Below are 20,498 nucleotides of genomic sequence, written 5' to 3'. Positions count from 1 at the left end.
GCAGAACACCAAGAAAGAAGTTGGTGTCGTCAAGAGGGGGAAGGATCTCCCAGGATGTTCGTTGTCTGGGTAAACATGTGGTGCTGCCAGCCCAATCCCAACCTGCCAGAGCGTATCTTTGAGCTGTGTACGGATATGCGAATCCTCTCCGTACAAGTGTGCATGTGTTCTGCGTACTTCGGACGGATGAAGGAGACCAAGTGGCCGTGGTCATCCATCTCCATGACTCCAAGTTGAGATTGGTGCGCCGTAGTACTCTGTCTCTCATCCATACCAGCCACAGCCCTGATCCAGATCCCTTCATCTCGACAGCGTGCGACCTCATCCGACCTTCTTCTCCGGCGGCATAAATTTGCCGAAAACAGGAATCCTGAGTTCGACTCTGGGGAATCCAATGTCATTTGGTCAATCCCCCGTTGTTGCGTTTCAGCCAACCCGGTCGCCATGATATCATGGCACGAACATCGGCGAATATCATCATCTGTTAAGCCCTGCAGCCGTCCTATCACCGCGTCGTGACCGGGTCGGAGTGGGTGGACCGGAGACCTTGGATGTCGGCTCGAGGGGGTTTGAGGTTTTTCCTAGCACCTGGCCTTTCCGTCCATCCTCCGATGGTTGAAAACGACCGAAAAAGGAAGCCCCCCAGCGACTATCCCACCCATCTTTTCCCTTGTGGCGTCTTGAAGACCCACGGCACCCGCAGTCAAGCGCCGCTCTACAGGGGACGACGGGCCCTGTCGCATGCGCTGTACCCGTCAAGCAGCTCGCTACGCACGCCAAGGCTAGGCGCCCTGCATTAGCACCGCTCGCCAGTGTCAGAGCCTGCGTCGATCCGCCCACCCCGAAGTCAGTGACACCTGTTGACTGGCCTGGCTTTAGGCCGTGCGGCCGAATCTAGGCCAACAAGTGGGTGAGAATAGCACCAGAGGCCATTCAGTTGGTGGTGGTGTGTTCTGGTGAGTGGAGGAGAGAGGAGAGCCTGAGAGATACCGACTCGAAGCCGGCGCGAGTTCTTTGTTCGGTCCGGGATTTTCAGGCCAGCAACATTCCTCCTTACCCCTCCCTCCAACGGTGCCCTTCGACGCTCCAAGGCCGGAAACCGTCTCCGGAATGACGGACTTCAGCGCTACTCGGTTTGGGTCTAGGTAGCATGTGCTCTAGCCTCAAAGCTTTCGGTAGCTGTCGGAGCTCGCGGTTGGGGCGACGGGCGGGAGCTGCCCGCTAGAGGCAAGGCCACACAGTCTTAGGGTTGGGCATGCAGGGGACAGGGGAAAAGCTTGCGAAGCCTCTGGGCCTACTCGGAATTGTGCTGTGGGCGCGATTGTTGTTTGCCCTGGCTCGAGAGACATCGAAACGGAAAACTCTGAAGCAAGGGAGAGTGCCGGGACTGTGAAGAGATTTGACGATAGAATGAGGATGTACAAAACCATTGCCACTGTTCGATTGCAATGATTCAGGTCAATGTCCTTTTCTATGAACACAATGTTAAGAGGGATGCCGACTCAGCTGAAGCATGCTGGCACCCGTATCCCTCGCCCGTCGATATTGGTACGGCAATATTTCAAATCTGGCAGCAGCATGGCAGCTGTTGCCGCCGTCCGTCGGTGGCTCACGGTACCGAATCATGGCTTGCGTTGCCTTGGCTGGCCGCCTTGTGTATCGCAGAAGCACCAGGTAGATTGTGCCGGGGAGATGATAGCATCACTTGATGCCGGAGTGCAGGGATGAACTGAGTAAGTTACGTGCGACGACAGTCGTGGTTTCGCTTGCTTGCTACTAGCCGCGCCAGGCTAGATGTGCGTCTCCGCGTGTAGGACTGGCTTGGCTGCGAACATTGATGTCGACGTCCGATGCGGACTTTGAGTTTCTTTGTGCTGTCGGGTGGCTTCAAGCCTGCCTTAGCAAGTCGACGGACAGCGACAGACGTCGAAAGCCGTCTCTCGACCGGGCTGGTGAGTGCCACCGCTAGGTGTTGCTGGGCTGCCCCTCGTTCGCATAGCAGATGATGCGGTTTTTTCTACCGCCATCCACTCCGTTGCCAGGATCCCTAGTGTAAACTGTTGAGCTGACTGACGTTTGCTGAGCTGATGGACATCGGATTGTTGGAAGAATCAAGTTTGTCTGCAGTCACGAGTGAATTGGGACTAATGTGTGCATGCACGCGGCTGAATTTGACTTCTCAGTCCGATTACTCTTTCCTTGAATGGTTCCCGCCTCGAGGGTTGGGAGGAAAGGCATGACGGGAGCGTCCAGCAATGCACCTTCCCCCTCTCCTCTGTGGAGGAAAAGAATTCCCCGGTGAAATGCCGGGGGCGGATACCTAGCTGAGAGGCCCACTGCGGCACTGCGGCTCCCAATCGGCGGCCTTGGCCCACCAGAGTGGATGGCTTGGCTTGGCAACCTCCGACTTCACTTCAACTTTGTCAACCTCAGTCCTCGACTGGTTGTTTCCCTGCTGGCATACTCGGACGATCTACGGGGAAATCATTCAAGATTTATATGTTGGTTCGCAGGCGTACAGTAAGAAGTGCAGGTATACAGTGAAATATGATGTTGGACTCGTTGCCTAGTAAACAGATCAAGGTACGAGTAAACAACTAGCATTGGCTGGCTTAAATTCCTTACAATCAACATCAGTGCGACGATGGTTAAGGACTCGCAGACAAAGACACCACATGTCACGTATAAATGAAAATATCGTTATATCATCAAAAGCTTCCAGGATTGATGTATTGTTCTGCTAAGGTTGTAAGTTCATGAGAGGTGTTGCTATAAAGGCAGGCGGATCAGAGTGGGTGACATGCTCATGACAGCCATCTTGCTGGTTTCATGGAATGTCCTGCTTCGAGTTCATGGCAACTTCTGAATGCCATAAATGACTTATGCTGTTCTAAACGCAATGGGACACATGTCGTTCCCCTAGGTGCTAAATTTGATCACTGGTGCGCGCAGCAGCAACCAACAAGTGTGTTAAAGAACAATTAGCATACATAGGACTCGAGAATCAGCTCGATGGGCTTTTGGAATGTTTTGCGATGAATGGATGGATAATTAAATGAAGGCATCATTGCTATAAGCTCCTGGTAACCGTGATTTGGCAACATGGTACGCTTAATGACGATAGTATGCCAGGAAAGCTGGTTGGATGGGATTGAAGGCGGCCAGTCAGTACAGGATGCTTGAAGCGACGAAGTGACAGGTAGCGAGGTCTATATGTGATGATTTTTGATGTCTCTCCAACAACAAACACCGGACCACTTGGTCGAGGGGTAGGGCTGTAGAGGCCCCGGTTACATGGTGAAGACTCCCATCTATTTCGGGGTCCAAGTTCAACCCTCGATCGGTCCATTCTTTTTCTCTTTTTTCGATCTGGTTATTATTCGGGTTTCCCACCCGTAGTGATGAACAGATCATGAAGAGCAATGGAAGTAAGTGGGCTAGTGAATTGATAAAACGTAGTTTTTGATATTATCATCTTGTCATATTATTTTGAATAAGACGATGTAACTCCCATTACAAGCTTCTTTCCCCATACCAAATAGAATGACACCTGAGAAAAGATATCGGTTGGGCCAATATAGACGTGAACGTCTCAAATCTGCTCGGGTGGAAGGCACGCATGTTTGCCCCTCTAGCCTCCTCTTTCCTTCCTTCCATAAATAAGTACGGCAGGTACACTTCACTTTTGCATAAAATATCCTCCACCCAAGCTTTGAATACTTTTTTTGCTCCACCATCCTTTCGGCTTCTTTCCTATTACACCATCCCTTTGCCCTCGTTGACCCAAGAACTTCACGATAGCATCAATTCACCAAAAGCCAAGCACCAATCATACGCACGCGCAACCATGGTAAAAAAGCGGCAAAAGCGGTCCGAAGAAGATCCTCATGCAATGGGGCTTCAAATTCCCTCGCGGACGGATCCTCTCTCATGATTCGACCGCCCACCTCGTGTTGACAGCAATTTTCGGAACCGAGCTGCCTTGGGACGAGAACGATATGGCCACCCTGAACAGAGAGGCCGGAGCCTGTCTCGTTCGCGTGTTCAATACTCTTGTCGATCGCGCTGACCTCTTCGGTACCCTTCGCGGCCATCCCGCGTTCTACGCAACCGTGGCCACTGAACTCAACACCAGAGGCGAGCTTACCGGCGACGCTCTCAAAGCCCTCGACGAAGTCTACGTTCGCGCCCGTCGCAATCGACAGGCTCAGACCAACAGCGAGAACAATGTCACTGATCTCGCCGCCGCAGTCGATGCCTGGATTGCGATCAAGGACGCCTTCGCGGCTCTTCCGCCCCTGCAGACACTCTCTCTTACCGCCCGTCCCAACGATATGAGTGCTCTGACCGCCCAGCTCCAGGGCACCGACATCGCCGAACCGGGACAAAACATGCCCGCTTGGCCTCCCTCCCACTTCAGCCCTCACGAGATCGCGCTCCTCGCCAAGCCAGACCTTCGAGCTGTCCTCTTCGGCAAGACCCCTCAGAATCCCGGCGCATCTCCCCCGCTTCCCGACAAGACCACCATGCCCCTTGAGACCCGCGCCTTCCTCTGCTCGCTTGCTCTTGCGAAGAACGAGCCCAACAGCAAGTGGACTCTCGCTCTTGTCCCCATCGGACACTTCAAGGACAATATGGAGCGCCGTCAATGGTACAATCCCTCTGGGGGCCAGTCTAGCAACTGTTTCACGGTTGAGAACTCTATGATTCAAGCCATCAATGCTTTCCGGGCTGGAAAGAACACCTACATCGCTCTTGCGACTCCCTGGTTTGGTCGTACCTGGGGTGCCATCCCTTCCGTCGACGATGTACCTGGCGCCCAGAGCCAGCAGAGTGTCTAGTCGGCACTCTGCCCTCGCCTCGGCTTCGCCATTGTGCTTCGTCAGTATGGCGACGGAATCGAACTCATCATTTTCGACCCTATCGCCCGCTACCCCCACATCATGAACAACCCTCAGATCAAGGCGAGCCTCTCCAGCCTCTTTAGCTTCCGTCAGTCTATTCACGACAATACAGAGGCGGCCATCCAGAGAGCCGGAGGACGCCTGATCCGTGGATGGTATGGCGGCAAGTTGGAAGCGCCTGCCAACGGAGCTGACAGTGTTCAGTTGGCGAGTGAGTGGATTCGTCTGCTCGTTCTTGCCGATGTCGGTCAGGGCCTAGACCCGTTGGCCGTTGACGATGAGCAGTGGGCTCAGTGGGGCTTCGAGGAGGTGCAGATGTGAGGTACGAAGTCGGTTCGATCCCTTGATTCATCATTCATCCCTTTCATTCGATATCTTGACCCTAACACTTGTGTTATCTGACAGTCTTTCGGCTCAAATTCGACCTCCTCGGCCTCGTGGCCATGAGGACCATTGACAAGTGTGTCTCCTGCTGGCTCAACATTCTAGGCCAGGGGAGTTGGCAGCGACTGATCACTCCTATCGCCAAAGTGGGATGAGCACAGCAGGGTAATGCACGATGGGATAGGAGCGCCTTTCAGATGATAGCAGAGAATGAATAAGGAGAGTGGACAGTGGACAACGGATGACAGATGATTGGGGACGGATAGTAGGTTGTGAAACGTCACCTGTTAGTCATTCTAGATACCACGAGAAAAGTCCTCGAAATGTGTTTCTCCTGATTTCCACTGCTCAGTTTATTTTCACTCTCAAAAGTGCCCGCACGTGGTAAAACTACTGAGCATATTACATTCGTACTCCAGCGGGGGATCGTGATCGATACGCCCATGCACAGTGCCAGTGTCGTCACCAAGGTAGTTTACTTGGCTAGTGGCGTTCTTCGCTCAGGTAGACAGCAAGTTGGGGTCTTCCCAGATGCAGAGCCTCCATCGTCACCCAAGAGATGGAAAAATCCGCCGACCAAAGCAGTAACATCTTTGTGGCCGGAGGAATCTATCTCATCGTCGAAAGGTTAGACCCTGTCGGGCATGCGGAAGCTGTACGCCTACGTAAACGCGGGGTCTCTATAATAGGCACCCCGCTGATCTGGGGAAGTCACGCGGAGAACGTTGTCTTAGTCAATGTGGCATCTTCCGAGTGACAAGTTTTCATTAGCCGCCGCATGGTTAGATATGATTGAATCATCGTCATCTGGCAGAATGAGCTTGTCATGATAAAACGCCCCTTCCGCCAAAAGATTCTGAAGAAACGGGGGCCTCGAATCAGGGAAGAAGTCCAGTCATGTGTAAGCCAAGTAAAGGGAGCTGAAGTGAGGTCTACCGGTACCTTGGATTGTAAGTCTGTCGGAGTATCTGGCGTTTCCTAGCGATGATTGTCTGAGCTGCCGTTTATCAGGCAAAGAACACAGCACATGTATGAAGGCGGTAGGAGCGAGATTTGGGAAGGTCTGGTGATGGATGAAATCGGATCTTGGAACCGGGGGAGAGAGGGGCGGAACCCTTGTCGAAAAGACGTCCAATCCTCGAAAGAACCAGCCAAAATCCCAGAAGTTTCCGTCCAGAAAGCTGTGATTGAACGTTTCACGGTACAGTGACGGTGAAACAGGCTTGGGCCCATTTGAAATGGAGTCGAGTCTGAGAATGAAGCTTGACAGCATGCTCGGGATTGCTACATAAGATCCATATCCTGGCAGTTTTGAACGAGGTAGCCATAGGTTAATAGCGATGTCCCCTCACAGATACCGCTGGTTCATATCGCTAGTGAGGTTGAAATGGTTGCCACGGGCAGACCACATGTAGCTAACCCCTCAAAAAGAATCAGAGAAATAGTGAAAAAAGAATGGACCGATCGAGGAATCGAACTTGGACCCCGAAATAGATGGGAGTCTTCACCATGTAACCGGGGCCTCTACAGCCCTACCCCTCGACCAAGTGGCCCGGTGCTTGTTGTTGATGAACCAGGGCGTGACTGTGAATATTAGGGCCACGGGGACGGGATATCGGATGAAAAAATCAAGAAAAAAGAGAAAAAGAATGGACCGATCAAGGAATCGAACTTGGACCCCGAAATAGATGGGAGTCTTCACCATGTAACCGGGGCCTCTACAGCCCAACCCCTCGACCAAGTGGCCCGGTGCTTGTTGTTAATGAATCAGGACGTGACTGTGAATATCAGGGCCACGGGGACGGGATATCAGATGAAAAAATTAAGAAAAAAGAGAAAAAGAATGGACCGATCGAGGCTCGAACTTGGACCCCGAAATAGATGGGAGTCTTCACCATGTAACCGGGGCCTCTACAGCCCTACCCCTCGACCAAGTGGTCCGGTATTTGTTGAGAGCTGAGCACGATTCACTCCTCATTAGGGTCGTGGGCGGTGATTGCGGAAGCTCTACCTGAGGCATCCCGGTTGACACTGTCTTGAGGCATCGTAGGAACCCGGTTGAGTGAATCACTCATTTAGTGGTCCGACAGGTTTACCTTATTCACTAGTGTGTTGCTACCTACGTCCTCGAGACTCATCACACATGTAAAGTAGATGAAATGGCAGATTGAAATGCTCTGAATTGCTGAATTCGACTTGTGCTTTTTGTGACCAAAGACGCATGCATCTATGAAGAGTGATGGAGCTCTATCTGACCCCAATGCAAATCCTTTCTTCATTACGTCGTCCGTTATCCCCCACCACATCCAACGTTATCCCAAACCTGTCGATTTACATAATGACCTCGTTTGAAACATCCTATAAGATTGTGAGCAATATGAAAACACTGATGGTAGTTGGGGTAGACTCACTCTCTTCAACTCCTTGAAGGGCAGGCACACGCAGTTCTGAACCCGGACCTCATCACCGACACCGCAGTCCTTGCCGAGAATGGTAATGCTCTGGACCTTGACGCCGTTCTTGATGATGCTCGTCGTGTGGCTGCCGACAGGGGTGGGGGTACCCTCGACTCGGGCCCAGGCACCGACACGGCTGCCCCAGCCGATGATCGAGTACAGGACGCACGAGTCGTGCTTGATCTCAGAGTCCTCGAGGACGACGGACTCCTTGATGCGGGCACCAGGGCCGACGTGGACGCGGGGTCCAATGGAGACGTTGGGGCCCAGCTTGGCGGTGGGGTCAACGGTAGCAGTCGGGTGGATGAAGACGGGAGGGATGATGTTAGCGCTGGGCTGGGCGAGCTCCTTGGAGCCGTTCTGCCAGGCCTTCTGCAGGTAGAGGGCGTTGGCAGGGACGGCTGAGCCAGCCGTCTTGATCTGGCGCCAGAAGTCCTTGGTCTCATACACGAAGAAGTGCTTGGTGTCGGCGAGGTCACCGAGGATATCCTGCTCGAGGCGGATGACCTCGTTCTTGCGCTCCTCGTCATCATCGGTGATAATGAAGCTGTTCTCGAGGTTCTCGGAGCTCGGGTAGGAGACGAGGCGCGAGGGACGATCGGTACGGCGCTTGATGGCGGTCTTGATGGAGGGGAAGATGGCGTCGGTAGAGAAGAGGTAGACACCACAGTTGATCAGGTTGCTGATTTGCGACTCGGGCTTCTCGACGTAGTGGAGCACACGGCGGGTGTGGGCATCGCTGACGATGCATCCGAAGTTGGTGGCGGCTTCGTTAGAGACGCGCGTACCCAGAATGACGGCCTCGGCGTTCTTGTCGTGGAAGAGCTGGAGCATCTCGGGGAGAGGGAAGGAGCAGCAGACGTCGGCGTTCAGGACGAAGAGGCGCTCGGGGTGACCCTTGAGGATTGCATCGCGGAAGTGGTAGAGACCGCCTGCAGTGCCGAGAGCCTCATACTCGCGGAGGTACTTGATGGAGAGGTTGGGGAACTCGTGGGAGGCGTCCTTGATGAAGTCGCGGAAGACGGACTCGTCGTAGTAGCCGATGATGAGGACCTCGGTGATCTCCTTGCCGGGGACTCGCTCAATGGCAGCCAAGTTGTGCCAGATGATGGGGTGACCAGCGACTTCGAAGAGGGGCTTGGGAACGTCGAGGGAAAGAGGACGGAATCGAGTTCCTCTGGAGGGGCCTCCGACCTGAAGATTTGAAGGTTCTGGTTAGCTTGCGACCGTTTGCAGAGGACAATGAGCTTTGACGAGCTTTGTGAGGGAGGGGGGAGTAGCAAGGCGGGGTTTTGAGATTTTGGGGATGCACGCGCCGCACAATAAAGCGACGCGCAAAACACCGTAAAGCAGATGGTCTTACCAGAATGACGGCCTTGGTGGCACCCTCTCTGGGTGCCTTTCCACGGTAGGGGACTTGCAGCGACATGGTTCGAGTGGGAAGGGTATCTCAGGTTGTGGTGGTGAGAAAGGGAAGGGAAAGAAGGCTTAGATAGTGGTCGAGATACCCGGTACAAAGTCAGGTCGGGTAGCTGAGGTGCGGAATTGAAGACGCTATTTGCAACGTCACCGCTTCGTGAGTTTTAGAAGGGGGTACCCCTTAGAAAGTGTTCACCTAACCTTGTGAGGTCCCAAGAATAAATTCAGAGCAGGCAATGCATGTGTTGGCAGGGGTCTAACGATAGGAGGAGGGTCACCAGGTGGCTCGTGTCGTTTCTAGATGTGGCTGCGGGGGGCTTCTTGGTGTTATTGAGAGACTTTGTGAGGCACCCATTTTACCCTGGTAGAGGTGTACCTGTTTACTGCTGAGGACCCTTTGCGGGGTGGACTGGATTCCCTTGCGTGGCAGGAAGGAGCCTACCCTCAGGTGGTTCCCAGGCTATCGATAAGCAATCCTTCACTGTGGCCCAGGAACACATGCGACAAGCTCGACGTCTCATTCGTGTCCCTTTGTGAAGCCAGACATTTCTTTTTGTCGTTCACCCACCATTCAAGCCAGATATATAAAAGTGCTTCCAATGGGCGACTCCAGAAGATTAGGCAGGCAGCATCTGCAAGAACAGACGAGGCACTGAAAGGTTGTAGATGATTCACCTGCAACTCTCAGATGCCATGGCATGACACGGCAAGTATGGCAAGGCAGCGTTATCGACCGATTGGAGTGGAATCTAGAATCATGTAAGAGGTCGCAGGTACCTTGCAGGAAGCTTCTCCAATTGACATTCATGAAATCAATTTACGCGTCGGTACCTGAGCGTGTCGAGGACGTGTAAAGTAGGCAGCACACGCGACAATGTGGTGCCTGAATGGTGAGCAGTGACTTGGTTGACCAGGTGAAGATGCACTCATCTTGGGCCAAATCTGGCAGGCAGCTGTGCACCTGGGACAGCTCGAGAAAGTACCAAGTCGCGTCTCTCTACCTTCGCAGGGGATCGTCGAGGCCAAGCTCCACTGCCAGCCATTCTCTTCGAATCTTGCGCCCCTGAGGTCCCTGACATCCCTGCCAGCTGGGAGACCGACGATGCACCTCGTTCGCTCCAGTTCCCAATATTCCACGATAGTGGCTACCTCGCCTCACGAGCAACATTGTGAGATATCACCAGCATCACATCGATAGAAATACATAAACGTATGGAAGATATATTTCTTAATACTAGAGAAAACTTGAAGAGACTTAAGATCGATTAAATTGTCTTTTAGAGCGCGAAAACCCGACATGCCGTCGCACCTTCCCATGTCCCTCCTAACACTAACAACCACTTTAATGAGAGCTCCAGGAGAGCGGGACTTGTGGTTGCTCAGGTCACCCAAACGAGGAAAGAGCTCTTAAAGCTTTCAAGCTCCCCAGAGCTCCTTCCCTTCACCTGCCTGATATCTAGCTTCAGCTTCAGCACCTCACCTTACCTTACCTTACGATTTTTTTCTTTTTCACTCTCACCTCTTTCTCTTGCTTCTCACTCACTTCTTTCACTCTCACTCTCACTCATTTTCTGTGCTGCCTAGAGCTGGGTTGGGTCGTCAATTGACCCTCCGCCGTTCTTTGAGGTACCTCCTCCACCTGGCGTTATATTCCTCATCGACCCTCTACTCTGCTCTCAAAAACTTCCATCTTTTCATTCCTCTCATCCTCTTTCCTCCTACCCCCCTCAAAATGACAAAGGCAAGAGCGTCGAGAGGTCATACCGTCAAGCCAGAGCCTGGCAATCATCAGAACAATCCTTCTCCTACACCTTCCGTCACCAACACCTACAACGGCTCCCCGGAGGCTAACAGAAATCAATCCCGCTCTCACCATGCTGGGCCTGCGGATGTCAATCAATCATTCTTGAGATCAGACGCCCGTAAGTAACTTTTTCTTTTCTACTTACCAAGCCTCTCAAATTCGTCATCTAATCCTCGTACAGCCACGCCTTCTATCGCGCCTCACGGCGCTTACACTGGCCCCCAAACTGTCCGCAGTGCACTTACGAACCCAACTTTCGACGAAAGTGAACCTGTTCTGCTTCAGGTTAGAAACAGAGATATGGATCCGCCCGTGATCCCCATGCAGAACGATTCATTTCTCGATGGTTCCTTCCGGGACATTGGCGCCAAGGTGAAGATTTTCAACGATACTCTCGGAGAACTACAGCAGCTTGGCGTCTCCCACGATGTCGCACTTCCTCAGCTCGTCCTAGTCGGCGATCAGTCTGCCGGAAAATCGAGCTTGATGTCTGGTCTTGCTGGTCTCAACCTCCCTCGCAGCGAGGGTGTCTGTACTCGATGCCCCGTCCACATTCGCGTTTCCCGGAGTGGCCCTCGCGACCGTGGCGGTCCGCAGTGGTCCTGCCGCGTCTCTCTTCAGCAGGACTACGCCTTCCGGCCTCCTAACCACTTCCTCACAAAGGCCGACGTCACTCCGGAGAACCCATTTCCGCCGTGGGTGAAGCAGGCGCGAGTGGTTAAGGAGTTCATGACCATCTACGATCAGTCGGACATTGACACTGTTCTGAAATGGGCTCAAATCGCCATTCTCAACCATGATCAGAACCACGAGCTGTACGTTCCCGGATCAGGCGCCATCACTAAGCAGTCCTTGTTGGACGACGAGGCAGAGAGAACTCTCGCCAAGTTCAGCCCCAACACGGTCGCCTTGGAGATCAAGGGCCCGGACCTGCCTGATCTATCTTTCTACGACATGCCTGGCATTTTCCGCAACGCGGCTCGCGAGGAAGATGAGTACCTCGTGTCGGTGGTGGAGAACCTGGCACGCGAGTATATCTCGCACTCTGAAGCCCTCATCATCTGGGCCGTGCCAATGAATGTCGATCCCGAGACCTCCTCGACTCTGTCAATCATTCGTGTTCTCCAAGCCCAGCAACGGACAATCGGAGTCATGACAAAGGCTGATCTTCTTCCTGAAGGCAATAATACTCAATGGCTTTCGATGTTGCGCGGAGAGGCGCACAAGATCGGCCACGAATTCTTCATTACATCTAGGCCGTCGAATCAGAAGCTCGACGAGCAACAGAGATGGGAGGAGGGATTCTTTCACCAAGATGCTAGTGAACGCTGGCCAGAGGAGTTCCATCCATTCCGCGAGCGATGTGGCGTGGAGAAACTCAAGATCGCTCTCTCCGAGAAGTTGGGCAAGGAATTCGCCAAGAAGTAGGTTTTCTACTCTAATTGTCTATCCCTGATATTTCGAAGAGATACTGACGTTTCCAGCTTGCCTTCAATCAAGAATAAGGTCCAGACGAGATTGAGTGAGATCGAAGCTGAGCTCAGCACGCTTCCCGAGCTGCCTAACAACGTCGAACTGGAGGTTCGAAAGAGCTTGATGGCGTTCTCCTCCACTGTCAAGGAAACTCTTCGTGGCAGAAAGTTTTCTTCTAACTATGGATCTCTTTCGGACAGCTTCCGCGACTGTATACTTCAGATGAAGCCCAAGTTCATACTCAAGGACAAGTCCGACATTCCCGTTCTCGAGATCTCTGATGACGATGACGACAGCTCATCTGTCACCCCTTCAAACAGGAAGCGTGGCGGCTACGGTCAACATCATTCAGCTGCCAAACGAGCCCGCCCAACACCCGTCAATGGTGGTAACTCCTTCTCGGCTGCCATCAAGACAGAAGACAGCGCTCCGGCGCCATCAACACCCTCTCGCCGAGGACCACCCCAGCCGATGCCTCTGGCCCCGCCGTTCCAACGGTATGCTAACCATGGCGCTGGATTTCGGACACTGGCGCAGATTCGCGAAGACATCAAGGCCAAGACCAAGGCAGGCATGCCTAGTATTGTGCCTGACGAGGTCTATGAAGATCTATGCAAGCAAGCCGTAAAGGCCTGGAACCAGCCCATGGAAACCTTCTTGCAAGAGACTATGAATGTTCTTCAACGAATCGTCGACTACGCCCTTAGCCAGGCCTTTGGTTCCCTGATGAAGCGATTGATCTTCAAGAAGTCTACCAACCTCATGAACGAATTTCTGAGAGAGCGCCGTAGCGAGGCCATGTCTTTTCTCAAGGATATTTACGACATGGAGACATTCCAGCTCTTCACGGTTAACCAAAAGGCGTTTCAAGATTATGAACGCTCTGAGAAACATGTGCTCACGCGTTACCGCCACGTTATGCGCTGGCAGGCATTCTCGGGAGATTCCTACGAGTTCCATGATTGGGACCACATGACGCCAGAGCAGCGCATGAATGAAGAGCGGAAGCATAACGTCGAACTTGGAAAGATGGGTCCAGACACCTTTGATAAGGAGCTGAGGGTGGCTGCCTACGTCCGAGGTTACTACATGTTGTCCGCTCTCCGCTTCGCCGACACGGTCTGTCTGTCGGTCACGTCCCGCATGATGCCGAAGATTGTCCAGGATCTCGACTTCTTCCTCGAGAATAACCTCGGTCTCATCGGTCGTCATGACGAGACCGTATTTGCCCGCCTGATGGAAGAGGATGAAGCGACCGCACGCAAGAGGGAGCGACTGAAGAACGAGCTGGAGAAGTTTAAGAAAGCTCTCGACTCGATCACGACCAACGAGTTGGAGGGCGCTTTTGGGTCGTCTTCGCAGGGAAGAGATGCATTCGAGGTGTACGGCGAGTCTTTTGCCGAGACCATGGATGTGGACGGAGGATGTTGAGCCGTCAAACATGTCTTGCTTGGGTGATCATTATGATTGCTAGCTCGCAAAGTTCTTGGAAGTCTGAGCCGCAAGTCGACTATATGTCAAGGGAGTCAGTCGATGGTCGTGTTTGGCAAAGGGGCGAAGCCCGTTTGATAAATGTTCAACTATCGTAGTTGGGTCCGATCTTGTGGACAGAGAGAGACCATGTGGCTGATTGGCACAACTGGGAGAGGCCATTTGGCGTGAGGTAATGGAGTTTCGGATACCTAAGGAAGGCCACAGGATTGTTTGTTTTTTGCCAGCCGGAAGGCATATTCGCAGAAGATACCATTATTGCACGTAGTTAGCTAGCTAAGAGAATAGACACCAAGATGTGTCAACCACCCTGGGCCGGATATAGTGGGCAAAGAGTCGAGATAACAGCTTGCCAATGGATGGCCCGTTTCGCATGAACGACTTCTCACATGTGTGCTGGCAAGGCTGGGTTGAACCATCGGAATCACGGCCTAGAAAAATCTAGAGAAAGAAGAGCCAAGCCGAGATGGAAAGAAGCGCGCGGTGACGAAGCGCAGGTAAGAGGGAAAAGTCGCCCATGGAAGTAGAGACCAAGGCATGCTACTAACGAATGGGAAAGCGAGAACTCCCTCCCTTGTCTTGGCCACAACCAGAAGGCCCGGAATTCAGCAGACTGGACTGTGGTCATTGGAAGTGTTGCCAAATCCAAATCTTGTCGTCCTCCTCGAGCCAACCTCAGCTTGCCGTCTACATCCCTACACACCTACGACCACGATAATCCTTCCGCTGCGTTGGCTCCGTCCACACCCTCAAACATCGCATTTCCCCTTTCTACGTGCTGACAGTTTCTGGGGTAAACTACACGCATCGACTTTATCCGGCCTCGTTGCCCTCCCGTGGACCTGGAACCGCCTAAGAGGTGGTGGTCTGTCGCTTAGCCTAGCATGTCGGCCACTGCTTCATGACCCTCGCCGTCGGCTAAATTGGCCAGGATCTAGCCGGAATGTATAGACTTGGGGTCCTCCAACATACAACTCCTTTTCCCATCCACTTCTCTCCAGAGAGAGGGTGCGGCGAGACAAGACAAGGCAGCAGAATTCCATTTTGATGGTGTCGCCATCGAAGTCACCGGGAACCGGAATGCCTACGCCAAAAACAACCGCGCATGACAGTCACAGACTCGCGCTAGGCCATCTCAGCCCGGCAGCATGGTCCCAGCAGCCGTTCAGCCTAGTGCTGTGGGCCTGAGCTTGGAGTCCGGGGAGAGTGTCAGTCGCAGTGGGCTTCCCCAGATTTGGAAGCATCGTGCCATGCTTCCGACTGCCATTGTCGGTGGGTCATGAGACACTTTCAAGCTTGGACACGACGTGCTGGTACTAACATCTGTTCGATGACAGGACGACCCTCGATACGGATCTGCAAGACTCCACAGGATTGGCCGACGAGGGCTCGCGCCAACGCTTGTGTACCTGTCGAATAACTGGCACGTGAGTTTGGGATTGATACGCGCCTCGGGAAGCTTGCGAAGCCAAACAAGCGAGCCGCGCAGATCACGAACTCCTGGTGGTCAACTGCAGATTGTCGCCAACTTGACCGTAACAAGCATTCGGTACGCCCTGAGCAGTTTCCAACCGCGATCATGGGAAGCCGACTCAATGTACATCCTAACAAATCGGGCAAACAGACCATAGATCCTCCTCTATATTCATCGTCTGTCCAATCGGCGCACGAGAATCAAGTTGTGCTGATGAACAAGGTCCGGAGGAGAAAGTCCAAGACGTCAGGATTAAGTGGTCTGCTGAGTTCCGCCTTCTTGCTCGGATCAATTTAGATTCCATTTGGTAGCGCAGCTCTCGTTTCTTGGATCCAAATTCGGCTTGAAACTAATTCAAGGTAATACAGTCTGTAACAGAACGGCTTACAGTCGTCTCAGGAGCATCAGAAACCTGGGTTGACTAGTCCCGATGGGTATCAAAGTACTTGTCAGATACCGGCCCTGGCTTCCGAAGAGGCGCTTCTTCCAACCCCCTACGCTACTGATGGCGCTCCCGCTTTTCTCCATAGAAACGTAGGCTGCATGATCACGCGAGGACAAACGGCGCCGGCATACCGTCCTGCTCTAAGCTCCCAAAATCATATGTGTTGATACTTCAACCGCTCTTACGAGAGGTTTGGCTGACTTTCACGCAAAGGAGCTGGCCTCTACTTCTTGGAGTGTCGCTGGGATCTGAAGAGAGAATCATGAACCCGAAACCTCCCTGCTCCTCCGAGGTATCAAGATCAGGGAAAGGTAGTTTGTCGGGTCCCCTCGTGCACACTACCGTAGGACCTCAACACACAATGCAGAATGGTCAATCTGAAGCCCTCTAGGTGTTGAGCATACATATTCGTCATCTAAGCCGCGAAATGGCCTTATAAGCGCAACAGTCGCCAACACATGCGTCCAAACAGACAAAGTATCTCATCCAAAAGCAGTTTCCTGGAGAACTAGCGGTCACTATTGAGTTACAGCTGTTCAACATTGACATTCGCCGACTGAAAGCCTTCATCGAACGAGGGCCGTCACCTTATTCGCTTCGCTAAAGGCATCCTGTGCCTCACACCCGCATGATCAGTCTTAAACGAGTCCAATTGACACTCTTCGCCCACCACCATCAGTTGCAACTGCTGGTAGCTTGTCTATTACTCACGGCTTGATTCAAGCGGTGGACTGAAGTAGGTAGAGCTTTCCCCAGTCTCCGCACTTCCCCTACACCAACACACCCTCAGCACCTAGACCCATCTCGCCCTGCGATCGGTCTTTGCCTTTAAGAGTCTCTTGACGTTATTGACCAATGATAGTTACATGGTTAATATCATCTGTCTTTTGCCGGACATTCATCCAGACGGCCCTTCTCATCAAGCCACATGTGCTGTACCCCAGTCCAGCTTGACACCTGAACCGCATCTCGCCCGGGCCGGACAGGGCTTTTCAATCGAATTATGGTACGCTAGTTCCTTGCACCTGAAATGTTGTTATCTTTGGCCTGAGTGGTTTATTCTTTCTTGTGATGGCAGAAGCTTACTCACGCCAGGCATAAACCAAACTGAGGGACGTGGAGCTACGAGGTCGAATTTGCCACCAAACCAGCGTCAAGTGATACACTTGGACACATAATATCTCGAGCACCGGACTACGAAGTTCGAAGCATCATAGACTACGAAACCTGCATACGGAAGAGGCTCCCACGGGGCATAAAAGTAAGGGCCCAAAGGACTACTAAGTGATTGATGCAAGCTCTGGCTAGCCAGCTGGCGTGCTTCGCTGCTGCGGTGGCATTACCAGTCTGTTGGGATCCAACTAGTAGATGTCACTTAGCTGGGGTTTTGGAACCAATTCGAACTGCAGACAAGGTGCAGTCTCAATGATGGGCTATAGAATTCAGGTTCGAGGGATGAACCGGCGGACCGGAGATGCCTGGTACGCAGCCAAGCTGCACTCGTGAATGTACGATCTAGGGGTCCCAATACTAACAGGACACGGAATGCAACTCCAGAACGTTTTTGGCAACGTACGGTAAAGCATCAACATGGCTCTGGTTCCTTTCTTTTTCAAAGCAGCCCATGGGGAAGCCTCCCGGTACCCCTGTTCGTTCAGTTGGGTTGTCACGTAAACGGCACGGAGATGAGTCTTTTGAAAGGCCATGTTGTATGCAAGAAACAGTTGGCTAGCTCGCGTGGCACATGAATGGCGTGTCGAATATCTATTCCCCAATGCAACCAGGCCCGGGCCACGAATCACAAGACAGCAGACCCTGGAATCCAAGTCGATGCTTGCACCGGCACCAGGTGGAGTGTTTCTGTGCCGCACAAAACCATCCCATTGAGGCCTGTCTGGGTCTATGTCGAGCGACCTGAGATTTGCTTGAGCTTTCCCGAGAGGCCAGGCAGAGACGCGCGACCGCGCCCGTTCCCATAGTCGAGACTCGAGACCTAGATTCGGTCAAACTGTTTATGACTTTTGGAGAGGGGCCGCCCACTCCAATCATCCAACCCATCTTTACCCGCGTGCCGCCAATTCGTGCCGTCGCCGCCGCACATCCCTGCTCCTGATGCATCCCCGCCTCCCCCAGACGCTTCCTTCACGGGGGTGGGCACGTCCGAATGGGGGTGGACAGACTAGCTCCGGGGTCAGCAGCCGTGCAGATCGGGAGAATTGCAATGTTTCCACCCTATTTGAGGAAAACCCGGGGTCAGGAAGTGAGGAAACACATATAAGTCCTCGACCCTGATCTCCTCGTTCACAGACCGTTTCACTCTTCACCCGCGAGTCGGCCAGGCAACTTCCATACCCTCTCTTATCACTCTCTCTAGGAAACCTTCATCAGTATTCAAGGAAGAATCCATAAAACACCGACACGATGGTGAAGAAGGCCGTCATGTCCCGGCAAGTGGCCGACAACGTTGGCATCGCGCAGGCCGAGGCCCCGCGATTCGAGAAGGTGTACTGGCTGAGAGAGCCCCATCTTCGCAAGCTATACTTCTCGACCATCTTCCTCATGGTCGCTTCAGCCACCACCGGCTACGATGGCATGCTCGTCAACACTTCTCAGCAGATGTCACGATGGAAGGACTACTTTGGCGACGGCGTCTCCGACAACAACAAGCTCGGTATCCTCATCAATATGTTCAATATTGGTTCCATTGTTTCGTACTTCATCACACCATACGTGGCAGACAACTTTGGACGTAAGATTGCCATTGTCAGCGGTTGTTGCTTCATGATCGTCGGCGGTGCCGTCACGGCGTTCTGCAACGGCTGGGGAAGTAAGTCAAACGCTCTTGCCCTTCCTGAGTGGTTGAAGTATGAGACTAACTGTCATTCTAGTGTACATCGGCGGTCGGTTCATTCTGGGTTTCGGCAACTCACTTGCTCAGATGGCGTCCCCCTTGCTGCTGACCGAGATCTGCCACCCTCAACACCGTGGTCCCGTCACTGCTGTAGGTTTTCTCTGCGACCCAACCCCAAACACCATACATGAGCCTTTTGCAAAATTGGAGCAAGATCTGACTTGAGGTAACAGATTTACAACTGTCTTTGGAACCTGGGTGCCCTAATCGTCGCCTCCATCGGCTGGGGAACCTCATATGTGAACAACGACTGGTGCTGGCGATCCATCACCTTCATTCAGATTGTCCCCTCCGTCATCCAGCTCATCGGCATCTGGTGGGTTCCTGAGTCGCCGCGTTACCTCATCAACAAGGACCGCTCCGAGGAAGCTCTCGCCGTCTTGGCCAAGCACCATGCTGGCGGCGACTTGAACAATGCCACCGTTCAATTCGAATTCCGCGAGATGAAGGAAACCATTCTGATGGAGAGAAACGCCGACAAGACGACCAGTTACGTCGACTTCCTCAAGACCAAGGGAAACCGCTGGCGTCTGGCAATTATCATTTCCCTCGGTATCATCTCCCAGTACTCTGGAAACGCCCTCTTCTCCAACTACATGGACGCCATCTACGAGGGTGCCGGCATCACCGAGCAGAACCAGAAGCTCGCCATCTCGACCGGAAAGTCCATTCTCGATCTTTCATGCTCCATCGGTGCCGCCTTGACCGTCGACTATTTTGGACGTCGCCCACTGTTCCTGACTGCCATCAGCGGTATGGTCGCATCATTCGTATGCTGGACCATCACCGGTGCCGTTTTTGAGAACTCCGGCAACACGAACCAGGGCTCTGGTTACGCCCAGCTCGTCTTCATCTGGATCTTTGGTATCTTCTACGACATTGGTTTCTCCGGACTGCTCATTGCCTACGGTCTTGAGGTCTTGCCTTTCCACCTCCGTGCCAAGGGCATGATGATCATGAACATTACCGTCCAGGCCATCCTCGCCATTGGAAAGTACGTTGCATTCATCCCCCATGTGTATTGAATGACCCAGCTAACCACATCATCAGCCAAACCAACAAGGTCGCATGGGACAAGCTCCCCAACCACTGGAACTTTATGTTGTTCTACACCCTCTGGGACTTCTGCGAGCTCGTCTTTGTCTACTTTTTCTACGTCGAGACCAAGGGCCCCACCTTGGAGGAGATTTCCAAGATCTTTGACGGTGACGATGCTGTCGCGCACGTCGACCTCACCCAGGTCGAGAAGGAGATTGATGCCAACATCCACGAGGAGGATATCAATACCCGCGCCGCGCACAGCGAGAAGACGGCTGCCTGAAATGTTCGATCTCTTACGCAGCGACCGACAAGAAACGGAAGAAAATCGAAAAAAAAAACATGCATCCTTTTGTATTGCAGTTCGGATAGTTCTAGCCGGGCTAGGTGGTGGACATAATACGGGTTCAGCATCGGCTGGGCTCAGGAATTTGGGGTTGTTCATGATACCAGAGGCATCGCGACACAAGACACGCTCATGTCCTGCTATGGATGGAAGGTGGCTGGTGGCTTGCCGAGTGGTGCCTTGTCAATTACTCTCGTTAGTTACAAGTAGGCTATATACGACCCGTAGTGCACTCCCCCGTGGAGTCTCTGCGGTAATCTGAAGCCATCAGCAACTGTAATTTCCTCTCTTTCCGCGGCAGATTGCCAACGCCTGGAAAAAGCCAATTCCCCCTCAAGCTTTTGCTACGGTCT

General features: G+C 52.9%; 4 protein-coding genes across 4 annotated transcripts; 3 read left to right on the top strand and 1 right to left on the bottom strand.

Annotated features, from left to right (window-relative positions):
* Positions 1-3,887: 3,887 nt before the first annotated feature.
* CCOS01_05202 (uncharacterized protein) lies at positions 3,888-5,225 on the top strand (the record flags this gene model as incomplete). Its single annotated transcript, XM_060453382.1, has 2 exons — positions 3,888-4,835; positions 4,887-5,225. 2 exons carry the CDS (start codon positions 3,888-3,890, stop codon positions 5,223-5,225), a joined length of 1,287 nt encoding a protein of 428 aa, XP_060315154.1.
* Positions 5,226-7,619: 2,394 nt separating this feature from the next.
* CCOS01_05201 (nucleotidyl transferase) lies at positions 7,620-9,173 on the bottom strand (the record flags this gene model as incomplete). Its single annotated transcript, XM_060453381.1, has 3 exons — positions 7,620-7,646; positions 7,700-8,938; positions 9,108-9,173. 3 exons carry the CDS (start codon positions 9,171-9,173, stop codon positions 7,620-7,622), a joined length of 1,332 nt encoding a protein of 443 aa, XP_060315153.1.
* A 1,722-nt stretch (positions 9,174-10,895) lies between these two features.
* Positions 10,896-13,871, top strand: CCOS01_05200 (dynamin family protein; the record flags this gene model as incomplete). Its single annotated transcript, XM_060453380.1, has 3 exons — positions 10,896-11,085; positions 11,149-12,391; positions 12,452-13,871. The coding sequence occupies 3 exons, from the start codon at positions 10,896-10,898 to the stop codon at positions 13,869-13,871; spliced, it is 2,853 nt and encodes a 950-aa protein (XP_060315152.1).
* Positions 13,872-18,271: 4,400 nt separating this feature from the next.
* Positions 18,272-20,082, top strand: CCOS01_05199 (uncharacterized protein; the record flags this gene model as incomplete). The annotated part of the gene is made up of 4 exons (XM_060453379.1): positions 18,272-18,677; positions 18,739-18,851; positions 18,935-19,755; positions 19,812-20,082. The coding sequence occupies 4 exons, from the start codon at positions 18,272-18,274 to the stop codon at positions 20,080-20,082; spliced, it is 1,611 nt and encodes a 536-aa protein (XP_060315151.1).
* Positions 20,083-20,498: the final 416 nt, after the last annotated feature.

The sequence above is a fragment of the Colletotrichum costaricense genome (assembly GCF_030867565.1).
Source record: "Colletotrichum costaricense strain IMI 309622 chromosome Unknown Scaffold_5.1, whole genome shotgun sequence".
Classification (NCBI taxonomy): Eukaryota; Fungi; Ascomycota; class Sordariomycetes; order Glomerellales; family Glomerellaceae; genus Colletotrichum; species Colletotrichum costaricense.
Note: the sequence above shows the minus strand (reverse complement) of the source record. Positions and strands in the feature narration are given on the sequence as shown.